Consider the following 25282-nt stretch of genomic DNA (forward strand, 5'->3'; position numbering starts at 1 on the left):
TTGCATCATCAAATTCCTCCATGTGGAAAAGATGGCACCCACTGACATTTGTCAATGCTAGCTGAACATTTATGGAGACCAAACAGTGGATGTCAGCACAAGTGAGGCATTACTTTTGGAGCAGCATACCTAGAATAGTGATTACTGGCCCAGAGCTGTGAACTGGCTTGAGCTCATCAAGTGTCCTCTGACTAAAAGTAGAGGAGAAAGCTTGCATCATATTTGTGTTACACAGCAAGACTTAGGAAGTTTGAGTGTGTCAGTTATTGGCCAGGGATGGCAAAACTGAGCTGATAAAGTGTTATTTAATTTGTAGTAGAAACCTTATTTTGAAACACAGTTATTTGATAATCATGTCTATCTTGCTTGCAGACTTCTTTTCCAAATAGTAAAAGCTGTACCAAGACAGATCTAAAATTCTTTCAACTTTGTAACATATTTTCTTTATCTTAAATGCTTGTCTACCAAATGTGTAGTGAATAGCAAAGAAACAGAGCTAGCAGTGGATATTCTGCCTTCCTCCAGAGATGTGGGTGTTTGGGCCTGGGTGGAAAGTCCTATCTTATACCTGTGCCCATGATGTCTACATAGGCTCCTGCCCTGTGCACTGCAGTGGTTTCAGCCTTGGAGGTCAGCTCCACTGCAGGACCCACATAGTGCCACTCGGCAAGGGCAGAGCAGCGCACAGAGAGCTCCATTGTGCAACTCTGGTGCTACCAAATGTGACAACAGCTGCTTGAAACCGTTCCAGGCTTTCTGCACTGGTTGTGGGTAATGGCTCTGTGGCTTACCTTCTGCAAGGTAGCATTTGAAATACTCCTCTCTTCCTTTAAGCACTCTGAAGTTCCTGTATGTCAGAAGCAACTTATACTTTAATCTGCTCTCAGTTAACACCAGTTTGAAAAGGGCTTGGCACTTTTATGAGAAAAAGGATCCTGATTTGAGCTCAAAATATTTGCCGAGTGATTTCTAAAAGAAGAAAACTTGAAAAAACACGTTTGATTTATCGTTTGGTGAGATGTAGCAGACACTTTCTAGGCCAGGTGTAGATTAATCTGTCAGCATTTTGCCACTGTCATAGGAATTTCCAACATGTGCCACCACGTTATGTGCCTGCAGGATTTGAAAGAGATGATTCCTGGTTTTGGTTTCCCAGATCAGGTAACAGCATGAACATTTGCTGAAAGACTGAGACCTACCCTGACATACAACAGCATGAAATAAGCAGTCGCTTTAATAAAAGTGATATAAAGGTATATCTGCACATTGTGTAATAGAAATGTGTGGCATGAAAGAGATTACTGCAACTTTAGGCAGAAATCTGTGTTCAGGATGGTGCATTATGGAGTTAAGGCAGATGTCCAGCAGAAAATGGCATGTTTGTAATCAAACAGCTATTTTTGAAATGAACGACACCAGAGTCTGCAGCACGAGTGAACTGTTTTCCCTAAGCTGCTTTGAAAAGCTGAACTGTTTTGGCTGCTGCTTTCCGTAACAGGCAGGCGCCTAACACGAAGGTATTCACCTGAAATGAGTAAATTATAGCAAAGCAGTGTGAAAATGAATGACAGATTTTCTAGTGGGCTGTGTAAAGGAAGACTTAACAGATGGCATTGTTAGCTCTACCATTGATGTACAGTTTATCATGACATGTTTCTGGTATCTTGTGTCTCTGTTCTGTCATGCAAACACTGAGTACACACCCTCACTACTCTTTCCATATTACAGCAGCTTTTCTCTCCTATGCTAAGATAATGTCAAAGAAATTGTGGAGGTTTTTGAGCTTGGTTTTCCACTTAAAACTGATATTTTTTATCCTTTCCCTTTAACATGTAGTGATTTGAGCTGGATGATGAACTCAAGCTTAATCATACAGAGATGAACATGGGAATCTTGCAAATTGTACATTGGTGTTTCCTATATTTTGTGGTTACTATTTTTTGGAACAATTTATACTTTGAAACTCATCTTTTTAATGATTATTTGTCATTTCTGTTTCTTCTTGCTAGTAGAAATAAAAAGGTTAGAGAAAAAATATATAAAATATGAGTGTTAAAAAAAATACCTTCGGTTTTTCAAACTTCAAACAAAGCAAAGCTGGATAGAAGGCTTGTATAGTACTTCATGCTGTTCTTATTTCCTAAAACTGTTTGTTTGCTCCTCATCACTGAGTGCCTATCTCGTAATTGTTTGAGCCATATTGAGTTATATTGTCAGCACAGATGTTATCCAAAATTTCAGCTTCTTCTTGTCATTAGAAATTCCTCTTCATAAATCCAGGTATGGCAAGTGCAGAATTTAGAAGCTAATTTGTCTTTGATCCTCATTCCTGCTGCAAGGGTCACATTACATGTCAGGTTGCTCAGAGAGGCTGCGGAGTCGCCTTCTCTGGAGATATTCAGAACCTACCTGGACACTTTCCTGTGCAACCTTCTGTAGGGAACCTGCCTTAGCAGGGACCTGGACTAGATCATCTCCAGAGGTCACTTCCAACCCCTACGATTCAATGATTCTGTGTGATTCTGTGATTCTGTGTCATGATAAGAAACTGAGTCAGGATTTACTTGAGCCTCTTACTTCATGCTACCTGTCTGGACGTCATTTTTCCGCTGCATAGAATCACTGGCACTCGATTTCAGACACCTCTTAAGGGAAAGGTGGGTGTTTTTTTCCTGAGATAAGGACTTCACTACCACTGAAAGAAAGAGTTTCGTCCGTGCCTCGTGCTGGTTCCCAAACTTCCACTGTTTCTCACACAGGCTGGCACAAACCTCCTTGCAGTCATACAGGGAGCTGTTCTGGGGAGCTGATTTGTCTGGAAAATAATCTCTTTTTTTCCCCAGTATCAGCTTTCAGCTGCCTCCCTTCTCTGGTCCAATGTGCTGCACCGTCATACAGGCTCCTGGAGCAGGAGGGAGCAAGCAGCCTGGGAGCCTGCTTCTTCCAGGCAGCACTGCTGGTTACATCTGCCAAAGGAGCTCCTGGGACTGCAGTCAGTGAGAGATAGGTATCTGCAGAAGGCAGCTCAGTGCACCTTCATTGCTTCCCTAGAGGCATCCATTAAGCTCTCCAAGTTAGAAGGCAAGAATCCATGTCTTTGTGCCCGTAAAGCATGCCAAGGAGCCCTAGGAAAAGAAAAGTGGAAAAGCCCACCCTGAACAAGGAAGTCTTTGAGGCAATGAGGCCTGTGTCCTTAGCAGTCTGTGCCACTGGGTGGAGTTTTGACAACACTGCGATGGGATTGTTGAAGAACATACGCCAGGTTTTTTTTGCAGACACGAGACGAAACAGACCACAACAAGGAAAGATTTCCTGCACTTCCTTGTTCTGGTATTAGAAGAGAATCCACAAAGAGATTATCTAACCTGTAGCTACTTTTTAATGCAAATGTATTATTTTAGTACATGGCTTAATTTACTGCCTAGGCTTCTGTCTTATATCTTGATGTATTCAAGGAAATATGAGGTCTGTATAGCATTGAAACTAGACAATCTTCAAGGTCTCTTCCAAACCAAACCATTCTGTGATTCTCTCGTTGCATCCTTCATGGGCAACAAAATGATCAAAACTCTTGAGTAAGGTCAGTGTAAATGGTGTTCTTGGGAGCCTGACAGATGATAGAACTGTATCAGGTAGCTGTATCAAAATTCATTGCTGGAGCCTTACATGTTAAGAGGGCTTTGCAAGCTGTGGATTGTGCTTGCACCATTGAGTTTGTGCTTGCATTGCCTGAGAGCAGCAGTGTTTGGTGAGAGCCATTGCAAAGCCATTTCTCGACACAGTATGCTGCTGCGCTGGGAACATGATACAAGATACTTGACAGTACAAGTCAGCTGGGCATCCTCTCTTCTCACAATTGTTCCCATTTATCTTTCACTGTATCATTTAGAGACTTTTACCAAGACAAAGCATGTAAAGAGTGTGTCTTCTCTTTCCTCCAAGCCCATAAGTCATAGCGTTTTTTGGCTGACTGATAAGACAGGATGCAGGGAGAGAAGTAATATTCAGAGGAAATTTTCTTTGTCAGCGGCTCATCCTCTGACTTTGCAGTAGTCACTCATGTTTATTATATGACTTTTCTGTCTCTGGGAGAAAGTATGAGCTTAAATATTACATAGCATATCCAGGATCAGTTCCAGACATGTCTATTTGGTGATATTTTTAACTAGGCTGGTGTGTATTTCACCTCTGTTGTTTCTAGAAAGATTAATTTGATAAAAAGAGCTGTGTGATTGCCTGATTACCTGATTGCCTGATTACCTGACGCTGTCAGGTGGGATCCATGTTTTACCAACATATTCAAAATAAGCAGTTCTGGAAGCATCCAGAAAGGAGATTTTCACTTTTCTGAAATTACAGTCTGTTTTAATGTTTTGAAAAAAAAAAAAAGAAAGAAAGAAAAGGTCCGTATTGTTTGAATTTTTATCGTCTTGGGCCTGACTATGCTCTGCTAGGTATATACCTACTAGGCAATCATATGTCTATCCTAATGCCATGTCCTGTGCAGACATGGCAGAAGTTATTTGCATTTATTTCTACAGCCGTCTTGAGACTATGATGACTCGTCATTCTACATAATCTGTTCTTGGACAATGACCTAAACAAGGCGGCAGAAACACTGAAGTTTGCCATAAGCACCACACTTTGCCAAAGATTTTGATGTCTTGGGCATTAGATGACTCCTGTCACAATTTGCCTCTGTAAATCAGTCTGTATGTGTGGTACTGCACACTTTGCTGGATATTTCAAAGTTAGTTGGAAGCAAGCACAACAGCGTCCCTTGGCATAATTATTTCTTCTAAAGCCCAGCAAAAGTACAATAAGTAACCTGGCACTTCACAGACCATCAGCCCTTCTGCTTTCATCCATATACACCTTGCTATCTAATTGCCTTACGTGTCAGTCTCTAAGATGAAGTCTCTAAGATGAACCAGCTTATGTGCTAACTGAAACATGGGAATAGCTACAAGAAAAATCTAAAGAGCCTACACATAACAGGACTTGCTGGAAGGTGGTGACCATCAAATAAACCTTGGCCAGTTCAAGGAGAGGTGGATCCCTCATCCCTGACATTAAAACCATCTAGGCTCTCTCTCACTCTGTATGGCACCCTGGGATCAGTTATCTCTTTCCTCCTGCAGAAACCACAGGATACAATAGAATACTCGGCAGATTTTCCCTTTTAATTTTAAGTTTAAGCAAAAATCTAAAAGCCTGGCTATGAAAGGAGAGTGTTTCAAGTCACAGGAGAGGGCATGCTGAGAGACTTTCCACTCAGATTTGCAGGCCATAGGTCATGTTCTGTTCTTCAGAATACCTTATTTGCCTCACTAAAGCCAACATGATGCAAGTTGAAGAAAAATTTGTCTCTAGAGATGCAAACAAGTATCCAAGCTTGAAGTGCTGAGCTAAGCTTTCAGATATCCTGAAGTCAGTCCAAGGCTGTTACCAGTATTAAGGGCTAATGGCTGTCTGCTGAGGAAGTGTTTTTTAGTGGAAATAATGTTGTTTTGGTAGACTTTTTACTGCAAACGTTTTAGGAGACCAAGCCACGTGTTTTACAATCTGCAAGGTTAAACTTTAGCAGTTGATGTAAACCTGCCAGGCTGTTGAGAATAGTTCTGGTCTTGAAATCAGTGATGAAAAGCAAATACTATGGGCTTTTATTGATGAATTTACTTCTTAGGCATTCCAGTGAGTGCAAATCTGAAATGTTGCAACATGCTCTACATATTGTTTGTTTGCTTTTCACAATCAGCCTTTTTCTCTGTCCTGAGCTTACTGACATGTTTTACTTTAGCTTCTGCTTTTCTGTTGTGTTTCTTGAATGTCAAGCTTCCGCAGGAGAAGAAAAAGTTCTTTATCTGTTTTCATTAATAAATAATGTTGTAGCTACTCAGAATCACAATGAGAGAATCTTCTGAAAGAACCACCATTTGTTTCAGATTAATTTTTTTTTGTGTGTGTTATTCACAGCTTGTGCATGAGCCTAAGCTGGTTCTTAAGGCAAATGCCAATTTGCATACGTTTTTCTTTTTGCCTTGTTTGAAACCAAGATGTTACATGCAGCTGTAATACAAAAGGATTTATGTAGCATACTTCAGCTGAATAAATGCATGCGTATGTTTGTGCCTGTAGCAAGGATTTTCAGTTCATAGTCAGGCATGTGTTGCTGAAATCTTACCTTCTTACTTAGGTCAAACTCACGCTATAGCTTTTGGCTTCTGAAATGATCAGTCAAGTGCTCATTTCACCAAGTTAGGTATTGTGAGCAGATGGCATCTCTGGTTCAGTTTATTTTGTGTGCAAACTCTGGTGTGAGCTGTGAAACTGCCTCTTGTTGTCCTGACTTGGAAGCAGCTCTGAATCTCCAACACTTGAGATCAGCTTGGCACTGAACAGTGATTCCTCACTGCCTTGGAAACAGCTCCCAGTCTTGCTCCGCTTCTTTGTTTGGTATGAGACAATAAAAAAAACATTCCAAAAAGTTTATGTGAGGTGTTTCCCACTGCCATAGCCTGAGTGGAGCATGGGGCAGTAGTGCCTGACTGAAGAACTGATGGACAGAACAGTGGCCCCTCAACCTGTTATGGGCGTGGAACACGTCTTGGTGCCGAAACAAGTGGCACCAGTCCAGCCATCATTAAAAGTCAATAAGGGGAGGCATCCAGATACAGAAGATACAGATCAAACCTGTTTGTCTGGAAAACAGAGCCTTCTCTTCTCCAGACTGATCAAGCCCAGCTACCTCAACTTTTCTTCATAGGAGAGCTACTCCAGCACTTCGATCATCCTCGTAGCTTCCTCTGGACCTTCTCTGATAGCTCCATTTGTTTCTTGTGCTGGGGTCCCAGACCTGGACTCAGTGCTGCAGGTGTGGGGCCTCACAAGGGCAGAGCAGAGGAGGACAACCACCTCCCACTCCCTTGTGACCACCCCTGTTTTGATGCAGTTGGCCTTCTGGGCTGTAAACGTGCACTGCTGGCTCGTGTTCAGTTTTTTATCAGCCAATACTTCCAAATTCTCTACTGGGTTATTGTTTATCCATTCTTTGCCCAGCCGGATGTATCTGGGGGATTGTTTTCACCCTGGTGCAGCATCATGCATGTTGCCTTGTTAAATCTCATGAGGTTGTCATGGGCCTACCTCCCAAGCTTGTCCAAGTCCCTCTGGGTGGCATCCCTTCCCTCCAGCATGTCAACCACATCACTCAACCTGGTGTCATCCATAAACTTGATGAGAGTGCATTCAATCCCACTGTCCAAATTACTGACAAAAATGTTAAACAGCACTGGTCCCAGTACAGACCTTTGAAGGACACCACCTGTCACTGTTCTCCAGCTGGACATTGTGCTCTGACTTTCTGAGTGCAGTGATCCAAACAGTTCCTGATCTACCATTCGGTCCATGCAACAAATCTATGTCTCACCCATTCAGCTCAAATCGTCTTCTGTCCCCGTTGAGTCACTGCTGTCCATTCGCCATTTACTATTTACAGTCAGGTCTGTCAACCTCTCATCATAAATAAAGCTCTGTGGTATACAAAGGATCAAAAAATGTACATTCAATTTTAGTATCTTCTTAGTCGTTGCTTTCTATAGCATGAATTTAAAAAGAAGCAGCAGCTTCAAATGTAATTCAAATTTATAGATCACAACTTAGGTGTTTTTTGTTTTCTTTCTGGATACCTTTTTTTCCCTTGTTCTGTTTTATTTTTGTGTTCTTTTTTTTTTTTTTTCCCCTCATCTCCACCTACTTATTCTGGGATGCTTGTAGGTCAGCCTAGCATATTAATGGGCTGAAAATATTGGCCTATGTAAAGATTAGATGCAAGGTTCAGCACTGTAGATTTTAATGCGAAGATTTTGAAACCCTGTCTGAAGGATTGTGTTGAAACAGAGATCATCATCTATAATTCATCTCACTTTTCCAAATTCTCACTGGTGCTGAAGGGCCGTCAAGATTTAGTATTCACTCAAATAAAATGAGACAACATGATTTAGTGTATAATCAAGAATTAGATCTAAGTAAAAGGGTGACATTTCACAAGGTCACTATTGTTTCTGTAACAAAAGCAACTGTCTGTACTGCAAAAGAATGGGAATAATTAAGAAGACTTTCTGAACCCAATTAGAATTGTAATCAAGAAATGTAGTATACTTTGGGAAATACGCTAAAGTAGTTGTAACAAATATAAGTTCTTCTCTTTACAGACATTAGTTTGTCATTGAAATCTGATCAAACAAGTAATTTGTCTTTCAACTCATCAGATTTGATTAACTGCATTTCTGGCACTGAGCCAAACCAGGTTAGTTTTGCTATAATGTTTTTTCACATATGGATGCTAAGCATCATCTGTTTTAAATCAGGTGTTTGCATTTATTTTATGCCCTAATATTTTCTAATTCTAGTCTTATCATAAAGTCTTTCTCTCATGACTAACAAAGTAATAGCTATAACGTTTCAAATTTAAGGGAAGTCTGAGCATATTTCATACAAAAAACAAACAAACAAACAAACAAAAAAAACGATTATCAGAATCTAATGAAATCTTTCTATATACTACCACTGGAACTGTCTCAGGCTTCTGTGAGAAGCAGAAAAATTTACAATTGATGGCTCTCCATGGGTATTAGGATGTGAAAATACATACTTTGGGAAAGTCGACATTTGGTATGATGATGAAAGCCTGCATTACAGCATTCAGCAGTTTAAATTTCCAAATAACCTCAGTGTTCAAGAGAAAATTAGCATTTATTCACAGAATTTGTCTGAAAACACTGTTAATGTATCAGTTCTATCAGTAGGCAGTAATTAAATGGTCAGACTAGTAGTGTGCTATGGTTGTCTCTTTTGTTGCCATAATCCTATTTACATATAATTTTAAGATATCCAAAGATCCTTCATGATGGCATGATAAAAATGAACATAAGCTTGCTGTAGATTCCTAAAATTTTGCACCTTAGAAAAACAGGAAGATATTACTATCAAGTCTTTGCTGAAGGTATCGTACTTCTTTATGGAGGTCCAGTGCATTTAGACCTACCAGTAAGACCTGTGGATATGTGACATCACAGTACCACCTATGAGATGTTCTTAAAAGCACATTCCTGGGCACTTTCCCAGATAAGTTTAAATATTGTCAGCCAAATGGTAGACTACATGGAATGTGAAATAAAGCTTCCAAAATTAGGTGTATATAGGAAAATTACAGAAGAATTTTCTGCCCAAAGCTAAACTGCATCTTGGCTCGATTTTGTTTCCCTCTTAAATTTCTCTCTCTCTGAAACTCTTGAATTTTACCTGCCCATGCAAACCGAGATTGGTTCACCAGCAGTGAAGAAAAGATCAGTAAGAGATGAGTTTTTCACAGAAGTGGAACAATGTACTGAGGTAGAACTTAGTAACAGTGCATGACTCGGGGATGTTCTCACATTAATTTCTATTCTCATTGTTGTTTTTATTTACTATTAAGAAAGTACTTCTAAACAAATAGACCTCCATCATGCTTTACTGCTCACCTGTAGAGGTGGTGAATAAATCACAAAATACCATGTGATTCAGTGTTCCATAAATGTAGTTTTGGCCCTTTTTTGTGTGATTATAGTTTGTGGTTGTTGCTTAGAAAATGGTGTAATTGTTGCATTATCCTCAAGACCTGTCTGAGTAGAAAACTCTACCCTTTTGTGAAGGAGCATAGATGGAATCACAGTTACTAAGGCCACAGTCAAGATACATACATCTGGCTAAATGCAAGCAAGTGATCTGTGGGCTCTTTTAAGTTCAGTTTTCCATTGCTGAAGCCCTGGAGTAAAATCAAAAGAGAAGTTGCTGGCTTAAATGTTGCATTTTTTGATACCTTAAAAGTAACAGAAGCATAACGGAATAAAAATGAAGAGAATGAGAAAAGCTGGGCCAGCAGGCAGGTGAGAAGTGATCACTGCTGGAGCTGAGTTGTGCAGTTACAGGGCCTCCAGAGCAGGAAAGGTATCTGTTATAGTGATACTTAGCACATATACCAGTGTCTAATACATGCATTTAGAAATCTATGTGTCAGTAGAGTGTCCTTACTGACAATGCAGAGTCTGACACATTAGAGCAAGTTCTTGCTGTAAGGATTTTCTGAGTCGTATTCTTATCTTTGACAGCCATTCCTCCATCCTGCTTTTCAGGTTTACTTAGGGTTCAGGTATCATACCTCTCTTAATCCCTTGTTTTCTTTTAGCAAAGAGCAGAGAAATACCTATGTCACAATCATTTTGGAGGGATAGTGTGCTGTGGTTTGAATGAAGTGACATCCAAAGCACTTAACGTACTGTGTGTTAAATGTCCAGAGCCTGCTGACCAAAAGTGCACATTGGAAAGCCACTAAGAGAGTAGTGAATACCTTTGTAGATGATACATTTGAGTGTTTTTTTCACTGACTTACCCTTTCTTCAATTGTTTTAAAGACTCCTTATTTATGCCCATTAATCTTTCATTAATCTAAGCAGACCGTGAAAGCTGTATTGCTTCTGTATTAATGTCACCCAAGGGAATGAGCCCTTCCTTGGCACAGCGTCCTTAAGGTCAGTATTTTTGTCAGAAGGGGAATCTGCTTAGTGGCTAATTAATGTAAATCTACAGACTTAGACTGGTCTTCAGCTAATTTTAATGTTAGCTCTGTGTTTTGTCCGGTCAGGAAATAGCTCTGTTTTCAAATGAAGCAAATCAGGCTTCCCCATAAATTCCTTCTGCATTTATTTGAAATGGCTAATCTATGAAAAGATGTTGAAGGAACATGAGAAACAAGCCAAGAGGGAACAGCCAATTTTTTAATAATGCTCAGTCTTCATTTCTTGTAAATCCACTAGTCTTTAATTCCATTAACTCAGGTATATTTCTGGAGTCTGTAGTTCAAGTAGTGGGAGGAAAAGGCCCCGACAGCTCCCTCTGTGGTACGTACCCAACTGAGCTCTGAAGCGCAGGAGTGACAGCGATGGGTCCTCACAAAGGAGTGAGTATTAGAGGGAAGTTCAGCAGAGGATACATAAAACTCTAATCATTTTTGGCAGTCTGTCAGAACAAAAAAAAAAAAAAAGAGAGAGAGAGAGATTTCCTCTATAAATCTCTCCACTGTGCTTTTGAATGTGATTGTTTTATCCAAATCTGTTCTGCACATGAATCACTAAATGCAATAGTAAAATCAGGATGAATCTGGAGGCTTACTTCAGACCTCTCAACGCTGTGCAGATGATCAGAAGACTCTTTTAGGCTCATAGCCATATCACAGAAATAAAAGCTGAAGGAAAAAAATGTACTATTCTGTTAAGGACAGTTCCCTTCTGAGTCATGAATGCTCCTTGTTTGTGCATTGTTCATCTTAGTGTTGAATCTCCAATACTTTGGGAGTCGTCTTTTTTCCACTGTTAGTTTGATTCTATCAGTCTAATACCATTCGTATGGTTTTACACTCCTTTGGTGTTTCCATCCCTCTGAATTTCAAAGCTAAAAAGTGACCAGCTCAGCAACTTTCCCATTTGGAGAAGGACATCAAAATACTCCGTATTCATAAACTCAGATGTGTCGCATATATTTCTTTCATTTGCAAGAGTCCATCTGAGATTTAGTCATTGTCATCAATGTCATCAGTCATCAAGCATTGAGAACTGCTTGATATTCTTGTGTTATTACTATTTTGTTAATTTATGAGGATTGTATACATGATATATTGGCGTAATGAAGAATGGAAATAGTTGTTTTATAAGTACCTTTAAAAGGACACTGCTGGTCGGTCTACAAGAACTGCACATTAACAAGGGACAAAATTGTTGTCGCAGTCATTTAACTTTTGAAATCTACTGAAAAGGATGCATGTACAAGAAAATTGCAAAACTGCAAAGACTCAGGTTCTTACTAAGTTTGAGCATAAATTGAGCATAAAATACTTCTATTCTTCTCCAGGTTGTTTTTAAAATTTCACTGGGTCTTCTTTGAAGTTGGTAACTCATAGTTCATGATTCATTGCAATAATAAAGTTCTGAATTACTGAACAAGTAAACATCCTGGCTGCTGTAATAAAACAGAACATCCAAAAAGCACAGGAGTAATACTGCACGCCAGGAGGTTCTAAAATAACCAAATTGATTCAGTCATCTTTGTTGCTTAGGAAAAATATGCTATGGTCCAGATATGCAAAAAGAGTAAGAATATCCCATAAAACCTCTCCATTCTCCCTACTGTCTGTAAAGGTGAAATTGGGAGGTTTCTATCATGAAAAATTGTGAAAAATCAGCATGGGTTTCATTCTCCAGATACTCAAAGCAACAAGTTATTTTTGGTTGTCAGTGATCAAAGACTGAGAAGAAACTCCTCAGACTACTTGGGGACCTCATCTTTCCTTTGTTGCACATGCCCGTGCGTCAGGCAGGTCTTGTAGCAGGGCTTCTGAGAGGAATTGCTGTATGACAACTCAGTAATCTCCCTTGGGGCTTCACTCCAGATGTGTAAGGTAACAAATGATCATCATAGTAATAAAGCCTCTGAAAGCTTTTTGGCTTCTTAGTTTTTATATTTATACATGTGGGTCGTAACAGGGAACTTTCTTCTAACTGAAGAATGAGAGTTCTGGAAGTTTCCTTCAAAGGCATTCAACTAGTTGTCCTGTGGATACAAACAGTATTTTCCCTTCCTTTACTTCACTAGACTAAAAACCTCACCAAATTCTGCTGCTTCAAATTCAGTGGAATAAGGATTTTTAATTTGCACCCCATGAGAATATCTGCAGCATACAATGGAGCATTTTTCTGTCTAGTGTATGCAAATGCTATTCCACGTAAATTAGTCAGTCAGTATTTTGAAATGGTTAAAATTTAGGGAAGCCAGAAGTAGCTTGGGAGCTCAACAGTGGCAAGTTCAAGAATTTACAGCTTAACTGGTCTTCGAAAAGCGGTGTGAATTAACAGGAGCAAATGTCAAGAACAAGGATGGACCAAGGGTCAGTACGTTCCTGAGTTACTTCACTCACATCTCACAATGGTGTGGGAAGGGAATAAATGACGAGAGATATCAGGATGAATTTGTGCATACCAGGTACTGCTTAAGTGACGAAATACAGAGTTTAGGATGTAGTGTCATCGATAATTGTTAATACACAGCTATGTGGCTTATGAAACCTGGCCAACTTGTGTCCCTGCTTTTCTGAAGCTCTCACTGTAGTGAGTCCAATAATTGAAAGCTTCTTAGGTTTGTGAGGAAGACTTCTGTGATTCTGCCAAGTTGTCCTTATTCTGCAGATGTTCTCTAACAGGGCTGTGCTGTGTCATTCCTTTCATATTTCCTCAGCCTTGCAATCCACGCTGTGTAACTTTGTGCTTACCTTAGCATCTCTCCTGAGTGGTCACCAATATACATTATTTCTTCTCCACACAATCAGGGCATATACATGCCAGACCGAGAGGCACTGTCATCTTTACTATTTAGACTGAGTGGCAATGATCACATCTTTGTGTCGGCTGGCACATTTCCTTTGCAGTTTGCCCGTATTATTTCCTCTCCTTCAGCTTTTCTTTCCAAATGCATCTTCAAAAGAAGAAAAGGATGGGAAAACCCGTCTTTTTTTCCTCGTCTTTCTTTGTCCTTCTTTCTCCTGCATCCCCTGCTTTTCTTTCAGAATCCACTCTGCTGCAGATGTGAGCAGTGCTGTGTGCTATGTGAACGCACTCCCATGTTGCGGTCTCTCCCGTTGGCACCGGCGCTGCTCGCTCCTCCTGCAGCCGCTTGCTGCCACCTCTCGCAGTGATGCGGGTATCGCATGTGCCGGGCTGCAGGGGGCGGCCCCAGGTCAGACCGATCGTCTGCTTCCACCCGAGCTCCCCCTTCTCCTTCGTAGGAAGTGAGCTGATGTTTAAAAAAGGAAAGCAAGCTGTCAGATTTAGCCAGCACCACCGTGATGTGCTCTTGTGTGACTTCTATGTGGAGTTTGTTGCAAAGTTGCAGTTCTTGACATGGATTCTCAGCCTGATAGCCTTTCTTTCCAGATCTGGTGAATATTTTCCTTGGTCTGTGAAGACGATTGTTAGGCTGGAGTACAGTTTGTGAATGCCAGATCACACTTCAGCTGATCTTTCTGGAAAACGTCAGGCCTGGTTCTGAGCACCCTTTGTACCTGAAAGGTGTCAGCTGGTGCAGGAGCAGAAGAAAGGATGCTGGAGGTATCTGTCAGTTATATAGAAGTTGCTTGCTCTCAGAAGGGCAAAGAAAACCTCTTGCGATACTTGTTTACTTCTCATACTGTTTGTTGGTGCAGCAGGGAGAACACAGCTTTCCTCATGTGCCTTACCACATGATGTTATGCAATTCTGAACATCTTCAGCAGCAGCAACAACAGATAAGAGCACTGTTAATTATTGTTCTTATGGATACTTTCTTGAAAAAAGTAATCTTGAGTTACAACTGTGAGCTCATTAGAAATGGGTTTTGTTGTGTTAGCTGCCTTTCCCTTACAAGTACTCTGTTCTCTGTCTCTGCTTCTCTGTCTCTGTTACATATGTAGGCAGGGAAGTTGATGTGGCTTGCCTGTAGCAGAGACCACACAATTCCACCATTGTGCACAGGGGGGCATGATTTGGAAAGCGCACACCAAAACACATGAAACATGGCATATCTCCACATCCCTGCTCATCCCTGTACAGCCTGTCTCATGGGCAGCAGTACTGAGTAATGCTGCAGGATTGTTTTTCCCACAGTTCTCAGCTTTATTTACTTGATTTTCCTGTGTACCAAAGGAGCACAGTATGGACACCACATCTGTGAGCCACGTCAGCTCCTGTTCTGTGGAGGTTCAGTAGCACAGAGAGCGTGGGAAACTGTCTGTGATGCTGAAGAAAATCTGTGCTTCTGCAGGCCATTCGTTCTTTTAACTGTATCTGTCTCACTTGACAAAAGGGATGGAGTTCGCTCCTGAAAGGGAATAGCTGACCATTGCCTCTTTATTCAGTGCTTTCAATCTCCAACATTGATCTTTAAATTTTTTTTGTTTGTTGACTCTGCTGCAAACTTGCTACAAGTTCCTTCTGGCATTTTCCAGAGCACTGCGCATGCCTCCCATCTGTTAGCAGGAATGCCTACGTAATTATTGCTCAAAACTGGTCACGAAATTAGCCTTCAGTGTTCCATGTTCCTCAGCAGAACATCTGTATTTTTCAGGAACTATTGCAATATTTAGACTTCATGGGCAGAATACTCTCTTGTGCATTATTTCCCTTTATTTTTCACTGAAATATTTTGTTCTTTTCACAGCTGTTGAACTCATCTTTCTTTCTGCTAAGAACTTTGTGCAATGTGGTCTCCTTTGATACTGACAGAAAAGAGGTTGCCTTCCTTTCCCCACCACATTGTTCCAGAACTTTGCTGCTGTCCCTTTGTGGACAGGTAGTACGTAGAGCAAGGGCTGAGTCAGACTGACAAGCACCCTGGTTAGGAACTGACCCTCTTGTCTGCTGGCTCCATCCTTCTTTCCTTATATGTGATGTATGTTAAATTACTAGTACTATACTGTACCTATTTAAAATATCATCCACAGGCAGCAAATATTGTTCATTTCGCCGTGCAATTTGAAAGAATCAGAATTTCCTGGTACTGGGGAAATCACCACGCCTCCATTGAAGTAAATTGTCCAACAATAGTTAAAGTTGGTGGATTCAGAAGCAGAACCTAGTCGATAGAGCACTCATTTTCAATGTACAGATCTGAACTACAGTAAATAACACTCTGGGTCTTCGTAATTGTTTGCGATTTTAAATGTATTTAATTTCCCTGTTTGCATATCCATCTTTTTTATTATGCTTTAACAATGACGCAGTGTGTTTGCTTTGAGAGTGGATAATATAGAGTATACTGTTGCATACAGTTTGTTCTGCCATTGATTTGCATGTTGGAGCACTTTATTTTTCTGGAAGTTTAAGTTTGCCCTAAGTTCTGATACCTGATAATTCCACATGAACCTTTTAAAATTACCATGATAAATACTTTGTGTTAAACCCTCAGAGTACATCTTCCTCTTTCATTTACTCTTTAGTTAGCTAGATTTTTTTGTATCAGTTACATCCGCATGAGTATTTCCCTACCTAGCTGCATGCTAGTGAGTTGTGTTTCTGTGTGTCTCACACAGTGCCCCACCAGTGTCTCCACAGAACTGCCGGAGCTCTGGTGGCAGTAGGGCTGTCCCTGAGGTGAGGGTGACCTGCTCTGCTTTACCCCAGTTATAAACTGACTTCCTAACAGCATCTGTGACTACTGTTCCATACTTGAGGCCAGCTCCTTTTACGGTTAAATTTTATTAAAGAGACTTTTAAATAAACAAACAAAAAGAAAACAACAACACTGAAGAACTTAATTTCCAAAGGATTTAGCCCTCTGACAGCTCTAGATTGACCTTAAGGCTTCTTTTGTTTTGAAGCCCATCCATATGTAACTTTCAGTAAGTTGTTACACTATTATATTCCCTTCTAAATCATTAAAGTATATGTAGCGTTGAAACTACACTGAATGGAAAACTGTGACCTCAAACAAATGTAAGCAGAAGAGATGGTGTGTCTGCATTCCTGATTCTTTCAGAAAACCACTCCATTGTTTCAGCTACTGTTTTGGCAGAGCTGCTTCTGGCTGAGACAGCGTTTATACCACGGCTAATCTGCGGCCATAGCAGAAGGAAAGCAGAACACAAAGAGATCCTACTCACTTGCAGCACAGTTGTGGCAGCTGAACATTTTGGCTGGGCGGGACTGGAACTCCTCTACCAGAACCAGCATGGTGGAAACCACAGATTTGCTAGGTTTTTTTCCATGTTTCCTGCCGCTGAATCTGCGTACTTAGCCAAGCCATTATCTGGGATGAGATGAGTGGTTTTATTCATTTATTGCCATTGTGCCCAAATGCATTCAGCTGAGCTATTGTATTCATTTATCAGAGTCTGGTACGGTTTGTCCGGGCGATGGAGCTCACACAGGGTCCTGTACAATGTTGATAATTGCCTCCTGTAGCAAACAAGAAGTTGAGAAGATGCACCCCAAGAGTGCCAAGCATTATATAAATCAGCGTGACAAGGTTTCCTTCAGTCAGGCACAAAAGCCTGTGGTTTTGGAGGCTGGAAGCTTGACACAGAATCTGGAAACAACTGATCAGATAACAATTTTTGTTAGAAATTGAGCTGGTCATTAAAAAAGTAAAAATATGAATTGCAAATCAGAAAACCAAGAGTATCTGGATCCTAGATAAATCTGTTCCATGCAGAGAAATTCTTGTGCAAGTTAAAGGAAGGCTTTTGTGATGAAATAGTGAGTCCTGTCACGAGGGAGCAGAGAAGAAAGTGGGGCCTTGGGAATGCGTTCCTCTCAGGTGTTCTCTTACACATCTTAATCAGCATTCTGTGTGCATTGCTGATCCTCTCCGTCATAACTGATTGCACTTCTGGCTGCATTTTTACCAGTTTTTCTAGAACAGTTTGTATGTCTCATAGTCCTTAATTTAGTTTCCATATAACGCTGGTGAAGTTTTATTCCATTCAATTCCTTTGGTCATGTTAAGAAGTGACTGTGTGACTTCTACCCCTGGAGATGAGGACATGGTTTATGCGAGCTTTAAATATGGTATGTCCCAGCTTTGACTGCAGCTCAGGCATCAACAGAAATATTCTAACTTAGGAGGGTTTTCCAGTATATCATTTTCTTATATTCTTACACCTGCTTCAGTGAAACTAGCTATATTTGTTCTTGATTCACATAGCTGAGGATAGAAACAGGAAAAACTATAACATGTACTTCCTTACCTCACTTGTTTATAGAAGATGGGAGAGACCTGAGTCTTGCTGATTATAGGTTTCCTGCGAGTGAGGCAATTTTACTGGTGTCTCTGAAGTGGAGGCACAACATTTTATTTTTCTTTTGCTTTGTTTTTAAACAATTAGATGAGTTTTCATTAAAGTAAAAGATAGTTGAAGCTTGAAAGGTGAAACTATGATACGTAGAAAAATAAAAATATGGTACCACTCTTGAATCTTCTATTCTATTTTGTTTTCAGTCTATGTTATAATAGTTTACAATGTCACAGTCACGTGTTAACGATGATTTCTGCCAGATGGAAATTGTTTGATGAATGATGCAAAGTTTTCTATAAATTCAGGTCAAGGTCAACCAAAAGCATTTTGAGATTTAGGCTGAAGACATCAAATACTGCATAGCATAACAATCAAAACCAAGTGCCATAATCAAAATGTTTCATCTCGGTATTTTCTGAAAAGGACCAGTTTAACTTTCTTCCTTTTTGCTGAAACATTTCATTTGAAAATGTGTTTCGATTTAAAAATGAAATTTCTTTGAAGTTCAGTAGAATGGAATGTGCTGTTTAAGTCTTTTTCATTTAAAAAAGCAATTATTTTAGGCTGGTAAGAAGAATTTAAAATATTTGGTGGGGGCATAGGCCACGAAGCTTATGAAACCTCATATTTACACAAAGGTGTTCGGTCCTTGTTCAATGTCCAAAGTGTAAAATGAGGCAATACTGCATAGCGAGCAAAACAGAAATGTCTAATATTCGTGTATTACTTACTGCCTATGTGGACGCTTGTCATTGCAAAATGCAGAGGACAAAACTTGAACCAACAAGCCAAAGAAATACAAATTACTTTGGTATTCTGTAAATGTTTCTGTCTGGACTGTAAATAAAGCAGTCAACATGCAGGAGGGTCACAAAATCCCCATGCAGAGGAGGAAACATCTGATGCGTGTGGATATCTGTACCTCAATACTTTTTCCAAATTTGAATTTAAATAAGTTGTACTGAATATTCTCAGTTGCAATGCTGCAAAAATATTCGTGAAAGGCTTAGCAGGCGGAATCCAGTGCTCTTGTGTTTTTCATGGCCAGGGATCATTTCGGCGGTCATAACACCTGACTAATATCCAAATTTTGGGTGCCAATGGAGAAATTCTCTTAAAGAGATGATTGTATTTCACAGATAGTGAAGATAGGTGAGCACTTCCACATGCTGCGATCCCCTTCTGGAAGGCTTCTTAGACCAAGTAGGAAATGGTGGCATTTTGGAATGACTTCTTGATTAGACCCTTAAAAATTAGGAAGAAGTTGCATGCTTACTTTGAAAGCAATGAATCATACCCACAGCTTTTGCTTTTATTTTTCTCACAAGGCTGGCAAGACTGAGTAATTGTACCAGTCGTTTCATGGATCTACATCATTTCAGCTTTGAAAAATAATGGAAATTATGAATAATGAAGCAGCATGTGGCAGAACAGGCACATGCTTGTGAGCTGCCTGCATCTCTGTCAGAGTAGCGCTATAACTGCACAATGAAAAATTCACAACCTGCACTCAGTTCAAGGTAGCAACTCTAATGTTAGCAATACAGGCCCTGTCACACTGCTGACCTGCTCAGCTGTGTAAACATAGAGCTTTGGTTAGTCTAGCGCTGAGCTCTGCAGTACCACACTTCCCTTAAAACAGAGCTTTCCTTTGGAAGGGCAGGGGTAATTCAGGTATGTCTGTACTGAACTACAGCTCTAGCATCAGTGTACCTCCGCCCTGGGTGTCAGGCCGTGGCACTAACATATCCATTCTGACAAAAAAAAAGCTGGATCCATCCTTTAAATTTGACCTCTTATAGATGTAGTCATCTAGATATATGCATGTAAGAAGAATTTATATCTTGCCTCATTGCTCATAAGCAATTGGAAGGAAAGTTAGTTATGTGTAAAAAGTGCTATGCTTCATTTTAACAGCATATTGGTCCAGTTTATGGATTCCTTTGATTTATCTGATTCTGACTTCTGCCATTTTTCTTGGCAGATCTTCTGCAGTGGCCACAAATCAGCAAGTGCAGGTCACCTGAGCTGGAGACATTTTCGTGTTATTGGACTGATGGAAACCTCACTACTTCAGGAACAATACAACTGTTGTATATGAAAAGGTATAAAAACGTGTATGTTGTATATGAAAACAGTGGAAGAAGGAGGAAAAGAATGAGAATTCATTCTTATTCTAACCTACTTACATGTAGGTTGCTCCAAAATTAATGCCCCCTATTTATTTCCCTGGAAACTACAGCAGCTACCAAGAGTGCAATCATGCTATTTGATAAAGCAAACCTGCAGCTACACAGCAGTCCTTTTCAACATAGTCACCACCGTTAGCTTTGCAATTTTGCAAACATTGAACAAGAACGTGTATGCTGCACTCATAGAAATCTGCATCAGCATAGAAGAACCACTGTTGCTGTTGCCACTGCTGAAACACACCACCCACCACCTCGTTGTGCTCACATCCACTGCTTGGTCTATGCAGACATTCAGCAGGGGTCAGTGAATGTCAGTGGGTGCCATTTTTTTTTCCAGTGGAGGAATTCAGAGGCAGGTCTTTGTTTCATACGCACCTCCGTGTCAGACACCTTTGTGTCAGACCGCCCCTCTGCTGCCATCTGTCACACAGCAACACCATGTAATGGGATACTGGTGGGAAGGTTCAGCCTCTACTGCCATACCACCAACATCTGCCTCTGGTGTCATGGGCCAACATAATGCTGGCATTACTTTTGGAGCAGCCCTCATATATGCCTGTTAAGTCACTGTTCTTGATTTTCCACTATTATACAAACAATAATGTATTTAAGGATGCAAAGCTGTGTTTTAAGTGCATATTTTTGAATTTATTTGTTAATTATCAAGCTTTTTGCAGTCATGAACTTTACATGGGAATTCAGAAGACATTCATACCGAATGTAGGTCTTGGCTTAATAATCTGAAATTGAACTGTGAAATGTGAACTGTGTGGGTTGGGAAAGGAGTTTCTCATAGGGAACCTTAGTTTGCTCCTTAACAATTTAACATGTAGCTGTGATATTCATTATGTCTGTGTACAGAGGAGTTTGTATACAAGCCCTTTTCAGTTTTTATTAAAGTTATATAAAACCTTCATTGGTCAACGGCTAAACTCAAGTCTGAATGTGCAGGTCTAGGTAAAAACCACGCTCTGAGACTGGGGATTATTTTTCACACAGTTCTGTGTAATTCAGATTTACATTCCACTGAAGTTTTTGTAAGTTTCTGCTTGTTAAAATTATTAGCCAGAAAGAGGACATACCCATTACCAGTAACAGCTAATTGGGAAACAGAAACCCTTTTACTCACAGGAATAGGAGAAGGATGTGGGTTTCTCTTCCATCTAATGTACAGATTTACAGAAACTTCCTACAGATGATGATACATTTGCTCAGGAAACAAGTTTAGTGGCAAGGCTTGTTTTCTTCCTTACCTTTCTACGACCTCCTAGAATTACAGGGATCCAAATCAAAAACACTATTTAAGTATAAATGTTGAGCTGACAACATCAGTGGCATGCACAAAGATCATACAAACATAAAAAAAATTAAACTCAGTTCCACATATGTTGTAAAGATCGTGTATTTCATCTTTGCCTCAAAAATTAGTATGCTACAATAAAAGGTGTGAACTGAAAAACCATGTTAGAAGTATTTCTGTTTCAATGTGCAAGCAATATTTAAAGCTCAAGATTGAACTACATCAAGTAACTCAGTCTCTTGTTTAACGTGAGCCATAGCATCTGAAGTCCCTGACCTCTACCAAGTCCTGGCTTTGGCAGAGCTACAGTATTTCCTTTAGAGAAGTGTCTGGTCTCATCAGCTAAGCACAAGGCTCCTGCCTAGCAGCGCAAATGCTTCCCTTTCATTTACGTTGCATCTGTCTTTTTTACTTCTTAAGGACCCACACCAGCACTGAAGGATGCAATTGGAATAATTATTTAAGCCTAATCCTCCTCCTGTACAGTAGGAATGACTCTTAGTAAGGAAGAGCATTTACGTTACATTTTTAGGAAACCAAGACTGTAATTTCTGAAAAGATCCCTATTCAGTCTATATTTGGGCTGAGAGATAGTACTGAGAGAAAGAACAGGAATGGCATCTGTTCACTCTGAGGTTATTTTCCTAAAATGACTTCAGAAATAATGCATAAAAATCTGATATAAAAAATACTTTTCTTGTAGAATATTTCTAGTAAACTAGTTGTTCCCATTTTGCTTTAACTGAAGGATTTCTATAGTTTGGACCTTCTGGATCATTTCAGCTTGGCTTCATGAGAATAACCATACAAAATCCATAACAGCTCTTAGTCTGAGAATTCACATCACTCTTCATATCTGCTAGTTTCTCTTTTTTTGAGAGATTAAATGAAATATATGAATGTGACATTTTCTACTACAGTTCTTTTATTTACAAAGAGCACTTATAAATGTTAGAACAAAACAAGAGTGGAAAAAAGTGGTTTTATTGCTAATACCTCCTGTGTTTTAGAAGTTCTTTATCCCAAGTAAGATAGCTTTTCCTCACTTCCAGCACTGTATTTCTTCTCTTTTCTTTCACATCTTGCTGATATAAGTTGTTTTGTGCCAGCATTTGCCCCCAGGCACTTTCCCATGTGAGTAGTAAGTGTCCCAGCGCCTACATTCTCATCTTGGTCACCAGCAGAAGTCCACTGCCCATAGTTTTGCAAGTGGTGCAGTGCTGATCTGCCTTGCAGTCTGGCTTTCAGGTTTTGGATCTCATCGTATAGATAGGTGCATTATTGCAATTAACTTTGCCTGAAGAACAGTTGCTTAAATGCTTGTTAAATTTACACAGGCTCTCTGACTGTTCTTTCAGAAATGCCATCCAACGCATAGAAAAGCCACTAGCAGTACATGAGATGTTTATGTAGGTTGCTTGAATAGTGGTTTGACTCCATTGTAAATCACAGGAAATACTGACGCATATTTCTCACTTCCATAGAAGATATGACTTATCAACAGCATGTCTTCTAACATCTATAATTTGTACTTTGTAAAACCCCTAAATCTCTCTCTCACGTATCTCATGTTTTTGTTGTCATTCTAGGAGTGATGAAGACTGGAAAGAATGTCCGGATTATATCACTGCAGGAGAAAATAGCTGTTACTTCAACACATCCTACACCTCGATTTGGATACCATATTGTGTTAAGCTTGCCAATAAAGATGAAGTATTTGACGAAAAGTGTTTCAGTGTTGATGAAATAGGTACCCTTCCATTATGCATTTTATCTCTATAGTTTTTCAGTGCAATAGGTGTGATTCTGTAAGCTTTCGTACTGTGTTTGAGTTCTCCCCCTGAGAACAGTTTGTAAAAAGTACTGTATATGGGAGGCAATTTGAATTTATAAAATGTGCAATGTGATCTGCATCTAGATAATAGTGCCACTGTTGAGAGCAAGATAAAAGGGTGAAAGCAAATATGTCATTTTACTTTATTAATACCAATGCTCTCAAATGTGTGCATCGGTGTTTGCCCTTGCTGTCACTCTGAGTCCTTCCTAGAGAATGCTATATGCCCTTGGGCACGGTGATCAAGGATGGTGTTAAAGTCTAGATTCTGCAGGTTTCTGGAACCCAACAGATTTTTGTTCCCGAATCAAATAGACTTTTGTTCCTGAATCAAAACATCTGCAGAGTCGGGATATTTAGCATTTCTAGGCTAGGTTTTATAGTTAGTGCAATATGAATTGTGACTGGGATTTCCAGATGTTTTTGCTGGTCCACATCAATGGTGTATGCACGTGCAGTTAAGACTGTATTCCTACAAGTGACTAGAGTGTACCCCCTGTGCCCTTTTGTTCAGCTGAGCAACATCAGAATCGCTTTTCAGATACTGATTTTCAGTGTAGTTCTACATTATTTTCGAGGTTGTTACCAAATATTTGTATTCTGTGTGACTTTAATTGTTGTTTTTATTTGTCAAGAGAACACGGGATAAATTCTGATGGAGAGTTTATGTCTCAGTGTTTTATAAGCCACTCTTGGAAATCATAATTAAATAGGTAATACATTCTTAGTCTTCTTTATTAACTATGCAGATGAGATTTATGCAGAGCATGTCTACTGCTGGTCGCCAGGTACCTTCTTGTTATCAGACATTTAGTGATTTTGTCATTGACTCATAGGTTTAGATTTCAATCAGCAAATATGTGATGAATATGCTTTTTTTTTTTAGTCTTGAAATAATGTAGCTGTGTATAGTAAGAATGGTCATTTTGATTTGAAAACTGGTTGTTTTATTCCAAATACTCTGTTTAAACAGTACTACCTGATCCCCCTGTGCACCTTAACTGGACTCTGCTAAATACTAGTCAAACTGGGATCCATGGGGATATTCAAGTACGATGGGATCCACCACCAACAGCAGATGTTCAGAAAGGATGGATTACTCTGGAGTATGAATTGCAGTACAAAGAAGTTAATGAGACAAAATGGAAGGAGGTATGGAGGAAATATTTATTATGCAGTAGTCATGGTGCAGTGCAGGCTTGTCCTGTCCCTGCCCCATTTGTCCCATTTTGAAAAGCTACGGTATTGTAAATGCTAATTAGGTGATACCTTAAATCTTAAACAGTGCACACATATTCTTCTGAGATTTTCTGGCGTACATTTTAACTTTATATATCAAGATAGCTGGCATACAAGGATGATAATGAGACCCTGAAATCCCTGTGCTATATTACAAAATGTAGCAGTAATCAGATGTATAAAAGTTTTCAAGGATAAAATATTTCTCTGTTGTTTTTCCTAAGCCTCAGCTATTTGAAAAAGTGCACAGTTTTTAAAGTACATGGAACAGGAATCTTATGTTTGGAAAAAGTCACCATGTCTGTCCAGATTCTTCAGTGTTCTAATATTTGTAAATATTGTTTTAATGAATTTTTTAAAAGATGGAATTATGATTTAAAATTGGATCAGTAAGCTAATAAAGTCAAGGCACTGGTAAAACATACAAATTTCATACAAGACAGAAATGTATGATTTGTGAATATAAAGGTAGTCCATGAAAGTATGGGGTGTTTACTTCTCAAATCTTTTACATTTTCTTCTAAAAATCACTAACTTTTCATGGGGATTTCATGTTATGGGGAAGATAATTGTACCCAGCTTACCTGAATATATATACATATACTTACTGCCAGGGTGTTGTAGAATATTTGCATATATAGACTTTTTTCTGAATACCTGACCAAAGTAATGCCTTTTCAGAGCACAACCCTTTCTTTATTTTCTTACTAGAATGAACTGAGTTAAATGTCAGAAGGAAAGCAGGTAATACTGGTGAGAATTTGTCTTAATCTACAGAAGGCAGCTTTACCAGCTGAAACGTAGCTAAGACAGACCTTGGACTCCTTCTCTCCTCTGATCCTTTTCAATACTATGTTTTTCAG

The 25282-nt window shown here is 39.6% G+C and overlaps 1 protein-coding gene across 6 annotated transcripts in view; it reads left to right on the top strand.

Moving 5' to 3' along the window:
- The window catches only part of GHR (growth hormone receptor), a 132256-nt gene that overhangs the window by 97817 nt on the left and 9157 nt on the right, over window positions 1-25282 (top strand). For 5 of the 6 annotated variants that reach the window (NM_001001293.2, XM_046905279.1, XM_046905281.1 and 2 more), the window contains 3 exons: window positions 19839-19959; window positions 22936-23096; window positions 24154-24332. In NM_001001293.2, coding sequence (NP_001001293.2) covers window positions 19839-19959; window positions 22936-23096; window positions 24154-24332 — 461 coding nt within the window. Of the gene's footprint in view, window positions 1-19838; window positions 19960-22935; window positions 23097-24153; window positions 24857-25282 lie in introns of those variants that run through there. The other variant, NM_001397092.1, reaches the window with a different exon arrangement.

Source organism: Gallus gallus, chromosome Z, assembly GCF_016699485.2.
Source record: "Gallus gallus isolate bGalGal1 chromosome Z, bGalGal1.mat.broiler.GRCg7b, whole genome shotgun sequence".
In the NCBI taxonomy this organism is placed as follows: domain Eukaryota; kingdom Metazoa; phylum Chordata; class Aves; order Galliformes; family Phasianidae; genus Gallus; species Gallus gallus.